Genomic DNA, 20,020 nt, shown 5'->3' with positions numbered 1-20,020 from the left:
GTAAATCAACTCTACCCCAAAAATAATTTAAAAAAAACAAAACACAAAAACCAATGTGTACTAAGGTCTGTCTAGTTCATCCTCAGCTGTGGTGTCAATAGCTGGACGGGAGGCACCACCAGTACCAGGACCTCTGAAAATCCCTTCCAAGTTCTCAGCCTTCAGCTGCACCCTTCTTCTCCTTTTTTTACGACACTTGTAGCAACTTTTTAATCAATTAAATGCGTGAAGTTATAAGACAGAAACATGTGAAGTCTGTGACACAGGAGCCAGTGCATCTGAAGTTAACTTTTTAAAACGTGTATCAGTTCATATTTTTTAAAGTTTTAAATGATTTATCCTCAAAAAAGAAAGTTCTCTGTAACCATATCTCCAAAAGGTAGGAGATGGGGTGTCAATGTTTTCTACTTTTTTCCAGTCCTATTATTTTGAAAACTCTTTTTCTTTTCCTATGTCTCACCATCCATATGTAAGTCAAATAATGACATCTGATGAGTGTTACCTTGAGGGATGCTGAGAGAAGGTAAATGGGACTGAAGGTTTACTCCCTAAAAGTTCAAACTCAGTATGGATACTAAGGTTTTATGGTATCTAGATAGATGACAGAGAGATAGATGTAGATGACGGTAGAGGACAGAGGATGAGCTATTTAGATAGATACATTTATAGATGATAGATGAAAGTTAGGTAGATAGGTGTTCAATAGATAACAGACAGATGATAGATGATGGAAGATAACAGATGATAGGTGATAGGTACATAGGCAGATAGATGATAGATAAATTGACAGATAATGGAGAGATAGATGGATGAGATATCTAGATAGATGATTGATAGATGACGGATATATAGGTAGACAGATGATGGAATATGACAGACATATAGATAGACATAGATGATAGACAGATAGATACAACAAATAGACAAAGAAGTGAAGGAGAAAGTAAGTGCTAGAAACTTTCCAAGTGTGGAGGACAGAGCAGTGTCCACAGAGGATGAAGGAGTTAAACACAATGGTCTGTTTGGGAAATAAAAAGAGAAACACTGCAAGTGAGGGAGCGCCAGGAGGAGAAACACAGCCCGTTACTGGATGAACAACCATGCTGTTTCACAGATCTGTTCCTTTCACCAGTGATATCCAACCACTTAGCATTTACTCCCCTCCCTTAAGGACCTCAACACATGAGCCAATCTCCATGAGTAGCCTTAACTAGCCAACCAATTTAACTCGTTATGTATTGAACTGTGCTCCCCACGAAAGGACATGTTGAGGCCCTAGTCCTCAGCACCTGTGAATGTAACTTTATTTGGAAACAAGGTTTCTGTAGATGTAAACAAGTCAAGATGAAGCCATTGGAGTGGACCCTAAATGCAATGACAGTGTCCTTACAAGACACAGAAGAGGAGAGACACGGACACAGAGGAGAAGCCCCGGGAAGACAGAGGCAGAGACAGGAGGGAGGCGGCCACAAGCCCAGGGACGCCTGGAGCCCCCAGAAGCTGGAAGGGGCAGGAAGGACCCTCCCTTGGAGCCTCTGGAGGGAGCACGGCTCTGGGACACCTGGACCTCAGACGTCTGGTCTCCAGGATGGGGGAGGGTGGATTCCTGTGGTTTTAAGCTCACGGTTTGTGGTCCGTTGTTACAGCCGCCCCAGGAAATGTACACACCCACATAAACAGGGCCCCACGAGACCTGCGGGGTTCAAGTCTCACACACAGGTCTACTTCGTCCCTCAAGACTGCAACTGACAGGGTCAATGCACTGGTCCACGTCTAAGTTTATCCACAGACATCCAGAGCTAGAAACAGCTAAGAAAATGTCCCTGGTTTGTCTCAAATTCAGCAGTGCCAAAACAGAACCAAGACAGGCATATACAATATCACAGTTGATACAAGTCAGTTCCTTCCACGTGTCTCCCTCCGGATGAAAAGTTTGACAAAAGCACACATGGTGTACAGCTTCTAAAATGACGATGAACTCACACGCCAACCTGCACATGCATGTTTATAGCAGCACTATTCCTAACAGCCCAAAAGCGGAAACAGCCCAAGTGTCCGTGGACAGACGGATGGATACACAGCACGGGGTCCATCCACACAGTAGAACAGGACTCAGCCAGGACAAGGAGAGAAGCTCTGACCCAGGCTACCACGTGGATGGACCCTGAACACACGATGCTCAGTGACAGAAGCAGACACAAAAGGTCATGTTTTGTATGATTCCATTTTCATGAGAGCTCAGAATAAGACAATCTATGGAGACAGAAAGTAGCCCAGTGGTTGCCTACCACCAGGAGGGATAGAAGGATAGAGAGGTGACAGATACAGGATACAGGATATGGGTTTCTTTTGGAAAGGATGAGCAGGTTCTTTAAAACTGTGGTGATGGTCGCACAATTCTGCAAATACATTACAAGCCATCGGACCGTCCACTTTAAAACGGGGAAACTGGATGGTATGTGAATTATACCTCAACAACGTTGTTGAAAAATACAAAAGTAAATAAAGTCGTGATTCGTAACCTACAGATCACTGCTGAGTCACTGGCTCCTTTGGAGAGACAAGGAGATGGGGTGTAGACCCAGTCTGGTTCTGCAGGCCCCAGAAACCCAGATTTGGAATCTGACCAATGACTGAATACGAATGTTCTGCCTTTGCTGAGGGGTGTGAAGTCAAATGACAGGCACTTGTAACGAATACCACTTCACATGTACGGACGGAAACACTCACCTTCATGTTTCCCAATCTCCTGGTTCTGTCGACAACAAGCAATTTCTTAATGAGGTCTCTGTTCGGGAGACGGAGACAAAAACACAGACATGTTGATACGGACCCACGCAAACACAGCAGGTCAACAGCAGTAAAATCCACACCGCACAACGTGGACAACGGGCGCAGCGGTTCACACTGGCTGGACGCTTTCTCACGCTTCTTTCTAACCATTATCTGTTCCTAAATAATTTCTGCGGCGCAGAGCTGCGAGAAGGACCTAGCTAAGGGGAAGAGGTTGATTAGATCATCGTAGAGAAGAACAGCCCCGGAGCGAGAGAAAATGTGCCTGCCCTGGGGATGGGGAGGCTTCATTTCAGACATACGAGTCAGGCCATCCCCGCCAACTACACGACACACGCTTTTACCAAAATCGATGGTCTCGCTTTGCCCTGTGGGTCTGTTTATCTGTGAGATTCTTGTCTGGCCATCCTTGCCTTCCCGTAAGCACGTAAACTTACTGGATCCCTTTCGTGTGTGCCGGTTCACTGAGATCCTCCCTCTACATAGCAGATGGGGGACTTCCCTGGTGGTCCAGTGGTAAAGAATCCACCTTCCAGTGCAGGGGACACGGGTTTGATCCCTGGTCAGGGAACTAAGATCCCACATGCCGCGGAGCAACTAAGCCTGCGTGCCGCAACTACTGAGCTCACACGCCTCAACTAGAGAGCCTACGCCCTTTGGAACCCGCGCGCTACAACGACAGAGCCCACGCGCCCTGGAGCCTGCACGCCACAACTAGAGAAGAGGAAATCCGCACGCCACAACTAGAGAGAAGCCTGCACGCTGCAACGAAGAGCCCGTGCACTTCAACAAAAGATCCCGCGTGACGCAACTAAGACCCGACACAGCCAAAAATAAATTAAATAATAAATAAATAATCTCGTTTAAAAATAAATAAATAAATTGCAGGCAGTATCAGAATACAGCAGGACGGTCAACTATGATGGGAAACTGGAGATGGTTTTCAAGACTTCCAGAAGATGGGCTAGCTCTCAGAGTAACAGTTAAGGAAATAAAAAGTACAATGTGTGTGTTTAAGTATCTAATACGCTGACTATGTTGTGTATACATTAATATCCAGGGACTTCAAGCATATAAGGATGTTTTCCAGGACAATCAAACACCCCCGACTCAGCTTTAAGCATCTCAGCTTTCCTGAATCCAACCATGCCCCGGGGTAAGCAGCACAAACCCAGGCTCCAGCTACGCCCTGGGCGCTGTGGGACCAGCTAAGGAGGCTCAGCTGCGTCAGGTGATAAATGAGGGACCAGGGACCCAGGGCTCCTCACATCTGCACTGTGAAATCCCCCAGGTTCCTACTGATCAAACTCTGTTAAGGTATAACTGTAACACAGTTTCCCAACACTGTGTACCTTAAGTAGCACGGGAGGCCTTCTAGACGTTCTCCCAAATCCATCTCAAAGAGAAAACCCAAGAACACTGGCTCACCTAAGGCTAGGATGTAGCCTTAAGGCTAGGATTTTGATGTGTCCATCGAAAACAGAGGAACTTTACTCTTGTGCAAGGCAGAGGGATATAAGAGCACTGAGAAATGAAGGTACCTTTCCCATACTTAGTGAGTCTCCCCTTCATTATTTTGACATACCAAAGAAACAAACTGAAAAAAACAAGGTCACCAAACACCACACTCCCAAAACATCCCCAACTCCATGTGTTTTTCTTCTTTTCCCCTATTATTTACAGCACCCTCAGCCCTATGAGTGCATATCCTTAAAGCTGCCAGTCCCAGGATTACAAGAAAATCAAAGATTTATTTAATATATAAAATCGGATCTTTGCGAAAAGCTCGATCCTGAAGGCAAAAGGTGCAAAGGAAAGGGGGCCACCGATACGGCAAAGCCACACAGGAACTCTGCAGGCATCCAAGACGCGGCAGGTGGGCACCTCCATCCTGGAATGCCTGTGAGTCCACTGGCAGGCCCTTCATTCACCGAGGCTGAAACTCTGAATCCTACTGACTCCCCGGGTGCCAGCTGGCTTCTCCTCGACACTTTCAGACACAGAGAAACACTTGTAAATAAATATGAGTTCTACCAAGTCGGCACAAAGCCCCCAAGCTTCTACTTCCTTTTCCATTAAACATATTCCTGCAAGGAAACCTGAAGCTTCATCCAAAGAGACATGTGCCCAGGCCAACACGCTGACACGGTCCAACGCTGAGGTTGCAGGAACCCACAAAGGACCTGAACAACTTCAGTCAAAATTCTACCCTCAGGGCCACCTGGTGACAGTCACTTGGGTAGGAAATCACTCCCTCGGGCTCTGCTTCTCAGCCAGCTCATGAAGATCTAGGCAAAAACGTGAAGAAGTAAAGCTTTACTCAACTATGGTCTGCCATCACCAAGGGCAGCAAAGGGTCCCAGGTTCCTGCCCTTGCTGAGCCCTCACTGGGGACGTGAGAGGAAACGCCTGGAGCTGCGCACCTGAGCCCTCGCCCTCGCCCTCGCCCTCACCCTCACCCTCACCCTCACCAAGGATTCCAGAACAGCCTCTGCTGCTTCTCTCTTGAAAGTAAACTAGGAGAAAAAGACGGGGAGTTGGCAGGAGACCGGACGGAGATTACGCTTAGGTCTGTTCTCTTTCTGTAACATCTTCTTGTTCACGAAACGTTGGAAACGTACTCTATATACAAACGTGAGTGTAAAAAAGAATGAAACTGTGCCGTTTGCAGTAACGTGGATGGACCTGGAGGGGATCATACTAAGTGACGTCAGTCAGAAGAGAAAGACAAATATCCTATGATGTCACTTGTATGTGGCATCTAAAAAATGATACAGGGACTTCCCTTCCAGTGGTCAGGGCTCCGCACTTCCAATGCAGGGGGCATGGGTTCAATCCCTGGTCGGGGAACTAAGATCCTACATGCTGCGCTCATGGCCAGAAAAAAAAAAAAAAGATACAAGTGAACTTATCTGTGAAACAGAAACAGACTCACAGACACAGAAAACAGACTTATTGGGAAAGGGGGTGGGGGGAGATAAATTAGGAGTTTGGGATTAGCAGATACACACTACTGTATATAAAATAAACAACAAGGACCTACTATATAGCACAGGGAACTATATTCAATATCTTGTAATAACCTATAATGGGAAAGAATCTGAAAAAGAATTTGTATGTATATATAATATACATATATATAATATATATATACATATATATGTACATATATGTGTATATGTATAACCTAATCACTGCTGTACACCTGAAACTAACACAATACCGTGAAGCAACTACGCTTCAATAAAACAAAATGGATAAAAAAATGGGGGTAAAATAGAAATAAAATTTACTATTTCAACCATTACAAATACATACATTAACATAAGCAAATAAATGACCTAAGATTTATGGATCTTCCCTTCTCCTGGGGAAACACCTCCCGGAAGAATTTAAGTCCTTCCTTGAAAGAGGAAGGGGATCCAGTCTGATGATCTGTGTTGCCTGAGACCGTCACAAGTTTACCAAAGAAAGCAGCAGGCTATGAGGACACAGGAGGTAGTTCATCTTTATCTTGCTTGGAGCACGTGCACCCACGGCAGCAGTGACGTCACACCCATCGCGGGCGGGTCCCGCCAACATGCAGCGGGTGTTTACAAGCCGCAGGCGTACCAGGAGAATTCCAGGGAGTCTACAGGGGCCGTCAAGTAGCAGTGCCCGTGGGTGTGAGGCGGCGCTAATCTGACCATATCATCGGTCAATCGTTGATACATTTATCACTCAACTTTATTTTTTTCTCTTTATTTTGTCTTCTCTTAATACCCTCCCCCGATCCTTCCTCATCCCTCCCCACCCCTCCCCTATAACTCAATTTGTGTTTTGCCATCCATTCGAAACATTGTTTCGAATGGATGGCAAATCTCAATGATCAAAAATAATTGGCAAATCTCAATGATCAAAAACAATTCTCGTGCTGATTCCAAATCAACTCCTCACATCAACACTGATGGGATCTGGAGCCTGGGAGAGAAATCCTAGACCATATTTCTTCATTTCTTTCTAGAGCAATAGACTTTTGAGTGCTGTATGCATTCCCCTTGTCACCTTACGGTCGGCCCATTCAGGACTCAGAAGTCTCCCTTCCGGATAATTTACGACTAACTGGAGTCTCCTTTTCTTGCTAAAATCTTTTGAAACCTAGCTGGTGGGTCAAACACGACACAAGCTCCAGCCACACGAACCAAGAAGAACACCATCCTTGGTCCATACTGAGCATTGCTGTTTAAGGTGAAACAAAACTAGATGCAGCCAGTGGCCCCAGGATCACAGCTGATCACTGTCATGGAATAAGTTTTCCCTGAACTTAACAGGTTCCTTTAAAACTATGTAGCAAAAAAAGAGAGAAAAGTTTAGTTCTCAACTAAACACAATTAAACCCCATTTGGGAATCAGAAGAGGTTGGAAGCACCTATCAACGTATCTGGGAAATACAGTAAAACAGCTAGAAATTAGGACTCACAACGGTGCCAATGGCTAAAAGCTGACACACAGAGCAAGGTCGTTGGAAAAATCGTTGGAAAACCTAAAGCGTTCTTATCTTTTAAAAAATTTAGCTTTTCCTCCCACTGACACAAAAATGCACACCCAAAGTTTAACACTGAAGCAATGCGACAGTTCTTGAAACAACGAGGGCGTAACTCAAAATTCTAGCAGGAGAAAGGACTTTAAGAATGAAAATAATTTAAGCAGGAGAGAAAAGAGAAACTCTGCTAAAGCCATCAACGCTTGCGCCAACCGCAACACTAGCTGGGAGGAAGGACACCCTTCTTGTCAAATAACAAAACGGCTCTCGTATTAAATATGGTAACAAACGCCTTTATTCGCTAATTGTAAGTGTCATTTCTGTTAAACGGTATAAAATAGGGCTGAGAATCGTTAAAAGGTGAAGTCTCATCCCAGCAGAGTCATGAAAACCTCTTCCCTTTTGGTGGAAAAAAGGACCGGTCAAGACGGCTTCAGCCCAGCACAGAGAATAACACAGGATGGTACCCCGCTCGGCAGATGCCGTAACTGGGGTTTCTTAGATGCTTTAAAAACAAACACACCCGACGAGGAGGGAACGGTTTACTTACTTGACACTGAAGTCCAAATGCCTGGGGAAATCGATCTTGCCTGCAAGAATTTTTTGGTAAATGCCAAATGCATTGTCATCAAAAAACGGAGGAAACCTGTTAGAAACATAAACATCTATTTTTAGTGCCGAGCAAGTGTGGAAAACATCCCTGCGGGGTAAGGAGGACTCTTTCCGCCTGACCCGGGCAGAACAGAATTTATTTCACGGCCGCTCTTTCCTCGCATCCTGGAGTCCATGGATGGCTCCAGACCAGCTTCGAAGACATGGTTGCGAGAGGCCAAGCGTGAAGCACTGCAGCTCGAGGACAGAGGATGGGCCGGCAAAGAAAAGGCAATGACCGTGAGGCCATCTGACCAACTCTGAGGTCACTAGGGTGCCATTAAAAATGTCTCCCCAACTGGACCATGAGTGGACCTCTTTGTATCCCTCCTGCCTACGGGAGTGTGGAGCATACAGTAGGTGCTCAATAAGTGTACGCAGGCCAAATGTAAGAGGAGAGGTTACACTGGATCCTATTTTTTTTGGCTCAAGTACTTCATAACTTTACAGAAGCCAACATGTAAATCTCCACGGTTGATGAATTCACCTCCATCCTACTTTGGGAGGTGAGTGACAGCAGGGCTGGTTTCCAGTTTGCGATTTTAGGCACAAAGATCTACCCTAGGGGTTGGCCAGTGATGGCCCAACAGCCTCTTTTGGTCAATAAAGTTGTACTGGCACACGCATGCCATACACGTATGTATCCTCTGCGGCAGTGTTCCCACAATTAAAGACTACAGTCTAGTTAGAGGAACTAACAGACCTATCCTTTCTAACATCTGGAAACAGAAAAACAACACCACGTGACATAAGCTAAAGAAGAAATATACTTCCAACTGTGAGGACCACGAAAAACCCAAGAAACTCCAGAAGTAAACCACTAAATGCATACCAGATAGCCACACGCCCCTGGGCACGAGGTATACTTCTGATACTTCCTCAGAGTGTTCAAGGCAAAGACCTTCTACTCGAAAGCAAAACCTCTATTTAGTTTCTTTAGAAGGAGGTCTTCTAATTCAGTGGAATAAGCAACGGAAATATGAAGGGGAGGTTTCAAATGATGGTCTGATTGATGGCAAATCTCAATGATCAACAATAATTCTCATGCTGATTCCAAATCAACTCCTCATGTTTTTTTAGAGAAACAGTGTCTCAGGGGTGGAATGGTGGCCTCCAGAGTTACACCCGTGTCCTCACCCTGACTACCTACATGGGACCTTATACGGAAACAGAGTTTTTGCAGATGGGATGAAGTGAAGGGTCTGAGATGAGGTCCTCAGGGAGAAAATGTGTCATACATACCTACCCACGTGCGTGGAGAATGTGGCACGCGGTACTCTGGGGGAGCTGGCATTACACGACACTATCATGGGAAAGGCATGTTAGCAGTAGTTTAGCGAGCGGAAAAAACAATAATAAGGGAGAGCGCTAACACAGCTTGCCTGAAGGAAAAAGCACGGAGAGGGCGTATCGGAGAACTCGGCGTGTGCAAAGCGGCCAGAGAAAGTGCCCTCAAGTCTCTGCCTTTAATCCAACAGAATCCTTCCAATTCTTAATAAACGGGTGCTTGTCATACAGAACTGGGCGTTATGTGCTCCTTGCGTTGTCCATGGTGAGACGTAGTCAGAGGGACAAGCTGCCCATCCCCGTGAAGGCAGGCTCGAGACTTTCGTCTGAAAAATTCATGCCAGTTTTGCCATTTTCTCCATCATCTATCTGGATTCTTTGTATAGATACCGTCGACCTACCTAAATCTCCCAGTAAAAAAAATGGATCGTCCAGAAACAGGCGCCATTGTTGTGACCTTGCGTTTCTCATCAGACCCCAGAGACCCGTTACAAAATGATGCTCCTGGGACGGCCCCAGTGGTCCAGTGCTTAAGACTCCATGCTTTGGACGTCCCTGGTGGCGCAGTGGTTAAGAATCCACCTGCCAATGCAGGGGACACGGGTTCGAGCCCTGGTCTGGGAAGATCCCTCATGCCGCGGAGCCATGAAGCCCGTGCACCACAACTACTGAGCCTGCGCTCTACAGCCCGCGAGCCACAACTACTGAGCCCGCAAACCTACAGGCCGTGCTCCCAACAAGAGAAGCCACCGCAATGAGAAGCCCGCGCTAGCCGCAACTAGAGAAAGCCCGCGCACAGCAACGAAGACCCAACGCAGCCACAAATAAACAAACAGACACACAAATTTATCTAAAAAAAAAAAAAAAAAAAGACTCCGTGCTTTCATTGCAGGGGGCACGGGGGGTTTGATCCCCGGTCCGGGAAGTTCCGCATGCCACAGGATGTGGCCAGAAAACAAAAACAAAATGATGGTCCCACACTATGAACCCATTGTAACAGGGAAAGGACCTTGGAAGGCAGGTACTTTGGAAATGGCTTCAAGGAAAAGGAGAGTTTCTGGAGAGAGAAGTGAGAGATGGGCTGCTATAGCATCGCCCTCTATTTTTTTTTTTTTTTTTTTTTTTAGCATCGCCCTCTTTTGACTTCTCCCTCCAAGGTCCTCGGCCTCATACGTTCCTATAAAACAAATATCTGAGATCCTCAGAAAAAGGGGCAAGAACAAAGTACTGGGCCAGGAAACACCCGGGCAGACTGGAGCGTGAGAGAGAGTCCCGGGGCACCCTATCTTTGGCATGGCAGCTGCGATTCTCAAAGTGGGGTCCCAGGGAACCCTCGGGTTCCTCGAGCCCTTTTCAGGAGATCTGTGACACCCTTTTTCTGACTATAAATCTGAATGTGGCTGCATTTTCGTCACATACCTCAACCTAAACAACGCATCACACCAGACAGAGCGTGAGAGAAGGGAAGAACGCAGTGGCCCGCAATGAAGCTGGACATAAAAGAGACTAGTGAACATGTGAAACGACGTCACTGTTTTCTCTAACTATTTTTAATACTAGGAAATATTTTTTCATTAAAAATTTGATTTATGTTCATCATTAGTTTATCACCTTATGCTTTTACGTATAAACTTATATATATAATCTCAGTTTAATTTCCAAATGTGGTAAACGTTGACAGATATAACGTCTGCATGCATGAGCGCTCTTTGGGGTCGATACTAACATTTAGGGGCGTTTTCATAACTTTCAGGAAGGGAGTCACTTTTAGGACAGATGGTTACTGAAAACTTTTAGGGTCCTGCGGCTGAAATGTTTTGAGAACCACTGTACCGCAGCTAATGTTCTACATGGACGCAGCTCCAAATGCAGACTAGTTCCATCTTCCTGAAAAACAGGCGTGCGACTGAAACTCTCCACATGGATGGACATGAAAGGAACAGATGATGGAAGACATCAGGGCTGAGTTGGGCGCTCCTGGAAAAGCCCATGAATGGGCCACCTGTTTTCAATCCAACCGAAACATTCCTTACTCGATGAAAATAAAATCCCAGTTATGACATGCTCTCATACCTAATCACGTGGCTGGTGGTACCCAACAAGTGTACTTCATGAAACATTTCACCCACCAATGAAAGCAATAAGCAAACAGACAAGGCAGAGTCTAGCCTGATCTTGCTAAAGGCGCCAAAACAGAAAATGGAAATCCAACAGGCACGCGGGAGACGGGAACCTGGAAGAAAAGGCCACCTCCGCCATCTATATGAGAACTCCCTCCCACTGGCCACCAAAGGCGTCTGGGTTCAAGGGGGTGAGAAGAGCAGCTTGCACCATCCAGTGATCTCGTGGGCAACGAACACACGGAACCAGATGGTTTCAGACCCACTGAGCGCTCCAGAGAGAACAGAAAGGGGTGCTAGGGCGGAGCGTGGCTGGAAGCAGCGGAGGAGGGCTCTGAGGGCAGGTTACAGGTGAGCCTGAATCTTGAGGACCGGAAGAGAAGGGACCGGCCGGGGGGATGCCCTCAGGCGGCTGGCAGAGAGAGGGACAGCAATGCCGCATCGGGTGCTGGAGGGGCAGCAGGAAGGCCCGCGATCCCAGGAGAGAGGCCAGGCCTCCGTCTAAGGTGGGTAGATCTTCTACAGACCGACTCAGAGCCTCGTATAACGAGGAGCTCCGGCTCTGTCCCCTCGAGGGCTGCTAGGGAGAAGGACGTGGCCTGGCGGGTGTCGGTGAGGGACCCCTCCGGTGGCTGCCAGGGGAACGTGCCACGGGCAGGGGCAGCTGGAGGAGACGTGAGGACACTCGGGACGGGTCCAGGCGAGAGCAGAGGCTGGCCAGACTTCAGGGGCAGCCCCGGGTCAGCCAGGCGTGCGGTCTGGGCAAGGACGGGTGTCTCTGGAAATACCACCCAGACAAGCCTGACTAACTGAAATGTGGAAAACAAAAATATGCCGACTGTGAACTAACAGCTCCCTTTTATGAAATGCAAAGTTCAGCTTACGGTGTTCTGGGTTAGGAGAGGGTCTGAATGATTAACCTCCAATTATTCTAATAATAGGACCTAGTAACAGATTCTAATTACATTATTTTCTACTGAATTCCTAATGTTCTCTGAGACTACTAGAACTACCGTATGGCTAACCTTCTACTGGAATAGAATATTTTCTATTTTCTAATATTCTAATATTTTAATATACTACATCCCAATAGTAATGAGAATATTATTTTAATATATTATATCCTAATAGTATCTTAGTTACTATTAAAATAGCATATTAAATTATTAGAATTCTAATAATTATGTTTATATAATAACCCGCATAATAATTCTAGTACATCCTAATATTATATTCTAATTCTACCCTAGCCTACTCTATTTTAATAATTTTCTATTATGGTCTATCCATACTGTGTTCTAACAGTCTATTATATTCCAACCTTGCCTCTCCTAATGATATTCCGCATGACTGTATTCTGCACTATTACAGTCCAACCGAACAATAAAGACAAAACAGAGGACACGTGGACCCCATTCTGCTCAACATGACTGGGCGCCGGGATTCAATTCTCCTCGGACAAGGCTGCCCTCTCGTGGTCAGCAATGTACAGGAGGGAAGGTATGCTGCTGGCTTGAGCGTGGAAGCTGATCAAGTACAGGTGCAGAAAGATGTACAGTTTCTATACCTTCTTGGTGGCTTGACCGTACATGCCATTTATTTCAGCGTGCTGCTTTGATGAGGACTTCCTGGGCTAGGGTGCATTTGAAGAAACTTGGGTCTATGTGATTTGCTAGAGGTGTTTGACTAAAGAGCAATGGAAAACTGAAAAGATTTGATAGATTGATAGATATTGATCTATGATTGATAGATGTTGATCTATGATTGACAGATATTGATCTATGATTGATTGACAAATATTGATCTATGATTGATAGATATGGATCTATGATTGATAGAAAGGCAGATAGCTAAAAATTAATAGATATACAGTTAGAGATAGATATAAATAGATGATAGGTAGATAAAAATACATAGAGTTAGAGATCGATACAGGTAGATGATAGAATAGGTAGATGACAGATGATAGATACATAGAATAGATGACATACAGATGATAGACAGCAGATATACAGTTAGAGATAAATAGGTACAGATAGTAAGACAGACAAATAGGTAGATAGATGATGGATAAAAATGACAAACTAGATGATAGGTAAATATGATGATAAACAGGTGACAAGAGTGGGCAGATAGGTATATTATGTAAATAGATACCAGAGCTGACCACAGATACAATAGAGAAGATATACAAAGACGACAGATAGATACAGATGACAGATACACAGACGATAACCAGATATAAACGACAGAGAGATCATAGGTAGACGATGAAGAGAGGGACGACTGACAGATGAATACGGACAGGTTTGCAGAGATTCCCCCCTGGCTGCTCACACACTCAATGCAGGAGAAGGCCTCTTTCCATCTTTCTTTCCAACTGAAAGCTGTGGACCAGCCCTGCAGGGAATCACACAGGCACGGAACAGGCTCCGGGTTTTATTAAAACCAGAGCAAACTCAGTGTCTGCAAAACTTACCAGCAAAAAGCACAGCCGCCAAAGAAGGCAGGACACAGGGAAGGGGTGGGAGGGTGGACGGAGGGCTGCCCGTCAGACAGAAGAGCCTCGCGTTCACAGGACGGGGGAGAATCCCCAGGTCCACGGTTTCTACGAGGGGGAGGCCTGCTTTCTGTGTCCATCCTGCACGTCTCACGCAGAAGCCACACACTTCACTATTTAATCATGCCGACCCCGAGAAACAGTCCGACTCTCGGCTCTCTGGACGAGGGGCAGCGTGACTCCTAACCTCCCCCGAGGCACATTTGGGATTCCAGGGAAGAACACCCTTTCCCTTCCGGCACACTCTCCGTTCATAACGTCCTCAGTTGCGTGATCCAACACGTACGTTACCCAGCTCCGGGAATCACTCCAGAGCGTCCGTGCGGGAGATGAACAGCATTTTCTTGGGAGACAGGGACACTTACAGACAGGACGGAAGACCTCGACAGCTGTGCCCTGCTGGTCCTTCAAGCCTCCGCTTTCGCTCTTTGGAAATCAAGCCGGACGGTCCGTTCATATCACCGTCACCAGCAGCGGGAAACTGCCGTGCGCCCCGACCCCGAGAAGCTGCCCCCGACCCCCGGTGCCCCATCCTGGGGGCGGGCTGAGCACCCCAGGGCCAGCGAGGGGGGCAGGGACTCGCCGCAGACTTCTCCACGGAAACCCGACTCACCCCGAGAGCATCTCGAATATGAGGATGCCGAGCGCCCACCAGTCCACGGCTCTCCCGTGGCCCTTGCTCTGGATGACTTCGGGGGCCAGGTACTCGGGGGTCCCGCAAAGGGTCCACGTCCTGTGGGCAGAGAAGGGGGTCCACAAAACTCAGCTGTGCTTGGCCAGTGCGTGCGTCTCAGAGGCACTGAAGGTTAGTCACTGAATTGATCGACAAGATGCCTTAAACCCTCGCCCGGTAGATAAAGACAGTAACCTCGTCTTCCCTGACGTTTGTCCTTTATAACAAACACTCTGTAACCAAGAAAGAATCTGAGTGACGGCCCTGTTATCACGGCTGTGTCTTCTTCTTGGTGCTTACCTTTGCTGCTCAGAAGCAAAACCCCCAGTCCCTGTTTCCCCATAAAATGATGGAAAAAAGGATTCAAGGATTGACTCAAGGGAACGACCCTCAGGAACCCAGACGTCTGCTTTATGAATAAATGAGCTGGTTCTGTGCCCCCAGAGGAGACACCAAGCCACAGCTAAGTGCCTTTTCCACCTGCTCTCCAAAAGGCCTGAGGTGTTTTTGTGGGTTCGCGGTCATTTTAGTATCCGTGGTGGCTTTTGGAAATCCTCAGGTTAAGGGGCTCTGGGATGTTTGGGGTTTAAATGGGGCGGACAGCTTGGGAAAGGATTTTCTCCCCAGGAGTTGAGACTTGCAAAATATTTAGCTTTTAGCGCCACCTAGAGGACAGCTGGCTGAAAGCAAGAGATTCCAACCAGCCAAGCCGGACCCAGCGCAGAAAGCGGAGATTTCTGATCGCGTGGGTGGTTGTTTTTTATTTGGGTCGTCCCTTCCCTGTGCTCCCACAACAGATGGGAGAAGCAGTCTTCTTCTCCTTTTAAGAGAATTCTATTTATACTTTAAAAAGCCCCAATGTTTAATTAAAACTTATAATTTGTAACATTTCTCCTGAAATATCTAAATTTTTATGCCCTATGGAAAATAAAGAATGATTTTCCTAATTTTCTCTTTATTTGTATATCTCAGTATGGAGGACTTTGCTAACAAAAATTCACCCGTGAAAAGATAAAAACAATACAAACTTCCAGCTGAAAGATTAGGTCCTGGGGTTGTAACATATGTCGTGGTGACTATATAGTTAATAATACTGTATTGTACATTTGGAAGTTGCTAAGAGAATAGATGTTAAAAGTTCTCATCAAGAGTAAAAAATTGTAGGGCTTCCCTGGTGGCGCAGTGGTTGAGAGTCCGCCTGCCGACGCAGGGGACACGGGGTCGTGCCCCGGTCCGGGAAGATCCCACATGCCGCGGAGCGGCTGGGCCCGTGAGCCATGGCCGCTGAGCCTGCGCGTCCGGAGCCTGTGCTCTGCAACGGGAGAGGCCACAGCAGTGAGAGGCCCGCGTACCGCAAAAAAACCCAAAAAAAACCAAAACAAAACCCTGTGTCCAAAGCATAGGAAAATAACACGCTATGGTCATGTTCACGTTTTATATGACAGATCAGCGATAGTGATTAATATCCAAAAGGGAAACCACGGACTTCCCTGGCGGCCCAGTGGTTCTTTGCCTTCCTATGCAGGGGGCGCAGGTTCCATCCCCGGTCGGGGAGCTAAGATCCCACAGGCCTGGTGGCCAAAAAAACCAAAACATAAACCGGAAGCAATATTGTAACAAATTCAATGAAGACTTCAAAAAGGGTCCACATCAAAAAAATCTTAAAAAAAAAAAAGGGGGCAACCAAAGGAGATGCCGGGGAAAACGCTGCTGTGACACATGAGCTATGAGCTCCATCGGCGCCTTCGGCCAAAGTCTGAACGGTGACTTTCTCTTCCCCAAAGTGCAACTGACACAGCTAGGCTGTTAAACCACTAAGAAGATCTGGAAACCGTCTGGTTCCAGCCCACGTTCTTACGTTGGGTAAACGTCCAAGGCAATCAATGTCATCTGCCTGTTTTGTGTTTTTGGTGTGTGTCTGTCATCATGATATACGCTAGATCCCCAGAACGTATTTATCATACAACTGGAAGTTTGTACCTTCACCCATTTCCCCTTCCGCTCATCCCCTGCCCCTGGCAACCACCATGCTACCCTCTGGTTCTATGAGTTCAGCTGTTTTTTTAAAAAATTAAAGTACAGTTGATTCACAATGTTGTGTTTGTTTCAGGTGTACAGCAAAGTGATCCAATTAAACACATATTTTTTTCAGATTCTTTTCCATTATGGTTTATCATAGGATATGGGATATAGTTCCCTGTGCTCTGCAGGAGGTCCTTGTTGTTTATCTATTTTATATACAGTAGTGTGTATCTGTTAATCCCAAACTCCTAATTTATCCCTCCCCCACCCTTTCCCCTTTGGTAATCATAAGTTTGTTTTCTAAGTCTGTGAGTCCGTTTCTGTTTTGTAAATAAGATCATTTGTATTATTTATTTAGATTCCACATATAACTGATATCATGACATCTGTCTTTCTCTGTCTTACTTTGCTTAGTATGATAATCTCTAGTTCCACTCATGTTGCTGCAAATGGCATTATTTCATTCTTTTTCATGGCTGAGTAATATTCCATTGTATACATGTACCCCATCTTCTTTACCCATTCATCTGTCAATGGACACTGAGGTTGCTTCCATGTCTTGGCTACTGTAAATAGTGCTGCTAGTAACACAGGGGCACATGTATCTTCTCAAATTAGCGTTTTCGTCTTTTCTGGACATATGCCCAGGAGTGGGATCTCCAATTCAGCTTTTTTAGATTCTACACGTTAAGCGAGATGCCACAGTATGCGTCCTTCTGTGGCTGACTTATCTCACTTTAACGCCCCCAAGGTCCAACCATGTTGTCCCAAATGGCAAGATTTCCTTCTTTTTAATGGCCGAATAATATTCCATTTTATACACATCTCCTAGCTTCTTTATCTACAAGCCAAGAAACACGTGAGGCTACCAAAAGCTAGGAGAGGGGCACAGAACAGATGGTTTTCTAGAGCCTTTGCAAGGAACACTGCCCTGGCAACACCTTGATTTCCTACGCTGGCCCCCAGAAGTGTGAGGCTGTAACATGGTTGGGTTAAGCCCCTTCGTTTGTGGTGCTTTGTTATGGCGGTCTCAGAAGCCAAACGCCCACCCCATGTGGGCCACATCACATCAGCCCTCACCCAGTTCACCTCTGCTTCTAAAGCACCTGGGGTTTTCACACTCCACACTGGGTATTATAACTTGTGCTACGTGACGGGCTACAAGCTAAATGATGGCCAGGGAAACAAAACATTTGGAAACACAGCTTTGGAGGTCCAGAAAATTGTCATAATGATGTCCATGTCTATCTCTTTAAAGAGGCTGACCACCCAGCTGCCCCCTCAGGCTTGGAGAGATGACATCATGTCACGTAGACAAGGAGCTACAGCTCAGAAAGGGGATGCGATGGGGTTTCCATGAGGAAGAACTTCAGGTTCTCCTTGTGACTTTGCCCTGGGCTCGGCGAGAGGAAAGAGTCGAAAGTGCAGAGGCGACCACTTCACCGTCACCCATGCAGATGGCTACCATCGAAAAAACAGAGAACAAGTGGTGACGGGATGTGGAGAGAAGGGAGCCCCCCTGCACTGTAGGTGGGAATGTAAAATGGTGCGGCCACTGTGGAGGGGCCTCAAAAAACTAAAAATAGAACCACCGTTACGATCCAGCAATCCCACTCCTGGGCAGATACCCACGGGACATGAAAGCAGGGTCTTGAAGAGAGATCTGCACACGTGTGTTCATTACAGCACTGTTCACGACAGCCAAAAGGGAGAAGCAACCCCAGTGTCCCTCACGGATGAATAAACAAAAAGGAATATATCCAGACTATGGAGTATTATTCGGCCTTGAAAAGGAAGGGGACTCTGACACCTGCTACAACATGGAAGAACCAACCCTGAAGACATTATGCTCAGTGAAAAGGAAAACTACCTAATGATTCCGCTTACATGAGGCCCCTAGAGGAGTCATATTCACAGAGACAGAAAGCAGATGGTGGGTCCAGGGGCTGAGGGTGAGGAAGTAGGGGAGCTGGCACGTTTTAACGGGGACAGAGTTTCAGTTCTGCAAGAAGAAAGGAGTTCTGGAAATGGATGGTTGGGGATGGCTGTACCACGTACTGAATGTAACTCATACGCTGAATTTTACGCTTAAAATTGGTTAAGGTGGTATCTTGGATGCTATCTGTATTTTGCCACAATTAAAATTTTATAAAGTGCAGAGACAGAAGAGGCTAAGAAAGGAGGGTGTCCCCGTGGGCGGGAGATCCAGGAACAGGTGTCTGATACCCAGAGTCAAGGTAAGGTAGCCAGGACGTCGGCAGAAGCTGGACCAAGGGCGGGTTTGGAAAGGATCCGGGACCAGTAAGTCCAGACAGAGCTGTGTGGGAGCCACGTCCAGCTGGCACGCTTCTGCCAAGGAGCATGTCTCTGGGGCAGCCACTTAAAAACTCTGGGCTGCAGCCCAGGTCCAGACCACGTGTGCCCGGGTTGCCTAGTGTTGCCGTTGTGTCTGGCACTTGTCTGTAGACAGGGAGAAAGGAACGGCATCTTAGGAGGGAGAAAATACCCTTTGCAAAGAACTCCTCCAACAAGAGATGCAATGATGAAGCACTGATAGAAGAAACCCCTATCTTGCAGGTTTAATGTAAAGAAAGTAACAGTGTCTGCTCACTGATACGTTTGTCCACTCTCTCTGTTTCTCTGCCCATCATCGAGCTCACGCTGACCCTGCTGTGTAAGCAGTGCATCTGGTCCGAGCCCTCCCCAGGTCCACTGGAGTGTTGGGGGTCTTGGGCGGGAGTGTTCAGCTCTCTCCAGGAACCCACCCAAAGGTGCTCTTGGGTCCCTGCTTCCCTTCTCCATGACACCTCTCCATTCCCAATCTCTGATTCTTTTTTCACACGACAGACTCTTTCCCATTTCCCTAGAACCCCCTGTGATATGAAGTACCATTCCACTTTCAAATCCTATGGAAGGAATGGAAGGTCACGTTACGTTGGTGCAGATAGAAATTGTATGGTCTGGTAACCAGCCAGGAATTTGGGTGCAGAAGGTGGCCGTAAGTTCAAGGAACGAAAGGAGATGGGAGACGTGGGTTCTTCCCACATGGAGTCGAGCGGGAAGGGGCTCACACTACCTGCTGGGCTTTTTCAAGTGGCAACCCGTCAGGGTGCACAGAACCGCCTGGCGGTCCAGTTAGGAGTTTCTTGTCCCCAAGACTTAAGCTTAGGAGCATCTTTCTTCCCGCCACACCCAGCTGAGTCAACTCAAAGTCAACCCTCGTCGCTCTGGCTCATGAAATTCATTAATTCTGCTGAGAGATCCAGGTACTGGCCCGTGAATGCTGTGTTCCCAGGTGGGGCACATCCACGGTGGCCTGAATCTAGCTGGAAGCCTGGCGCTTAGCTGATGTCCTCACCAGGTGCAGGTGGGTGCAGATAATTGTATCTGTG

The 20,020-nt window shown here is 46.8% G+C and overlaps 1 protein-coding gene across 2 annotated transcripts in view; it reads right to left on the bottom strand.

Moving 5' to 3' along the window:
- PRKX (protein kinase cAMP-dependent X-linked catalytic subunit) overlaps nucleotides 1-20,020 on the bottom strand; it is an 84,624-nt gene that overhangs the window by 11,670 nt on the left and 52,934 nt on the right. For both annotated transcript variants that reach the window (XM_060003063.1, XM_060003062.1), the window contains exons 4-6: nucleotides 14,547-14,666; nucleotides 7,866-7,961; nucleotides 2,731-2,788 (exon numbers count right to left, since the gene is read on the bottom strand). In XM_060003063.1, the coding sequence (XP_059859046.1) occupies nucleotides 2,731-2,788; nucleotides 7,866-7,961; nucleotides 14,547-14,666 (274 nt within the window). The remainder of the gene's footprint in view (nucleotides 1-2,730; nucleotides 2,789-7,865; nucleotides 7,962-14,546; nucleotides 14,667-20,020) is intronic.

This window comes from Delphinus delphis, chromosome X (assembly GCF_949987515.2).
Source record: "Delphinus delphis chromosome X, mDelDel1.2, whole genome shotgun sequence".
Classification (NCBI taxonomy): Eukaryota; Metazoa; Chordata; class Mammalia; order Artiodactyla; family Delphinidae; genus Delphinus; species Delphinus delphis.
Note: the sequence above shows the minus strand (reverse complement) of the source record. Positions and strands in the feature narration are given on the sequence as shown.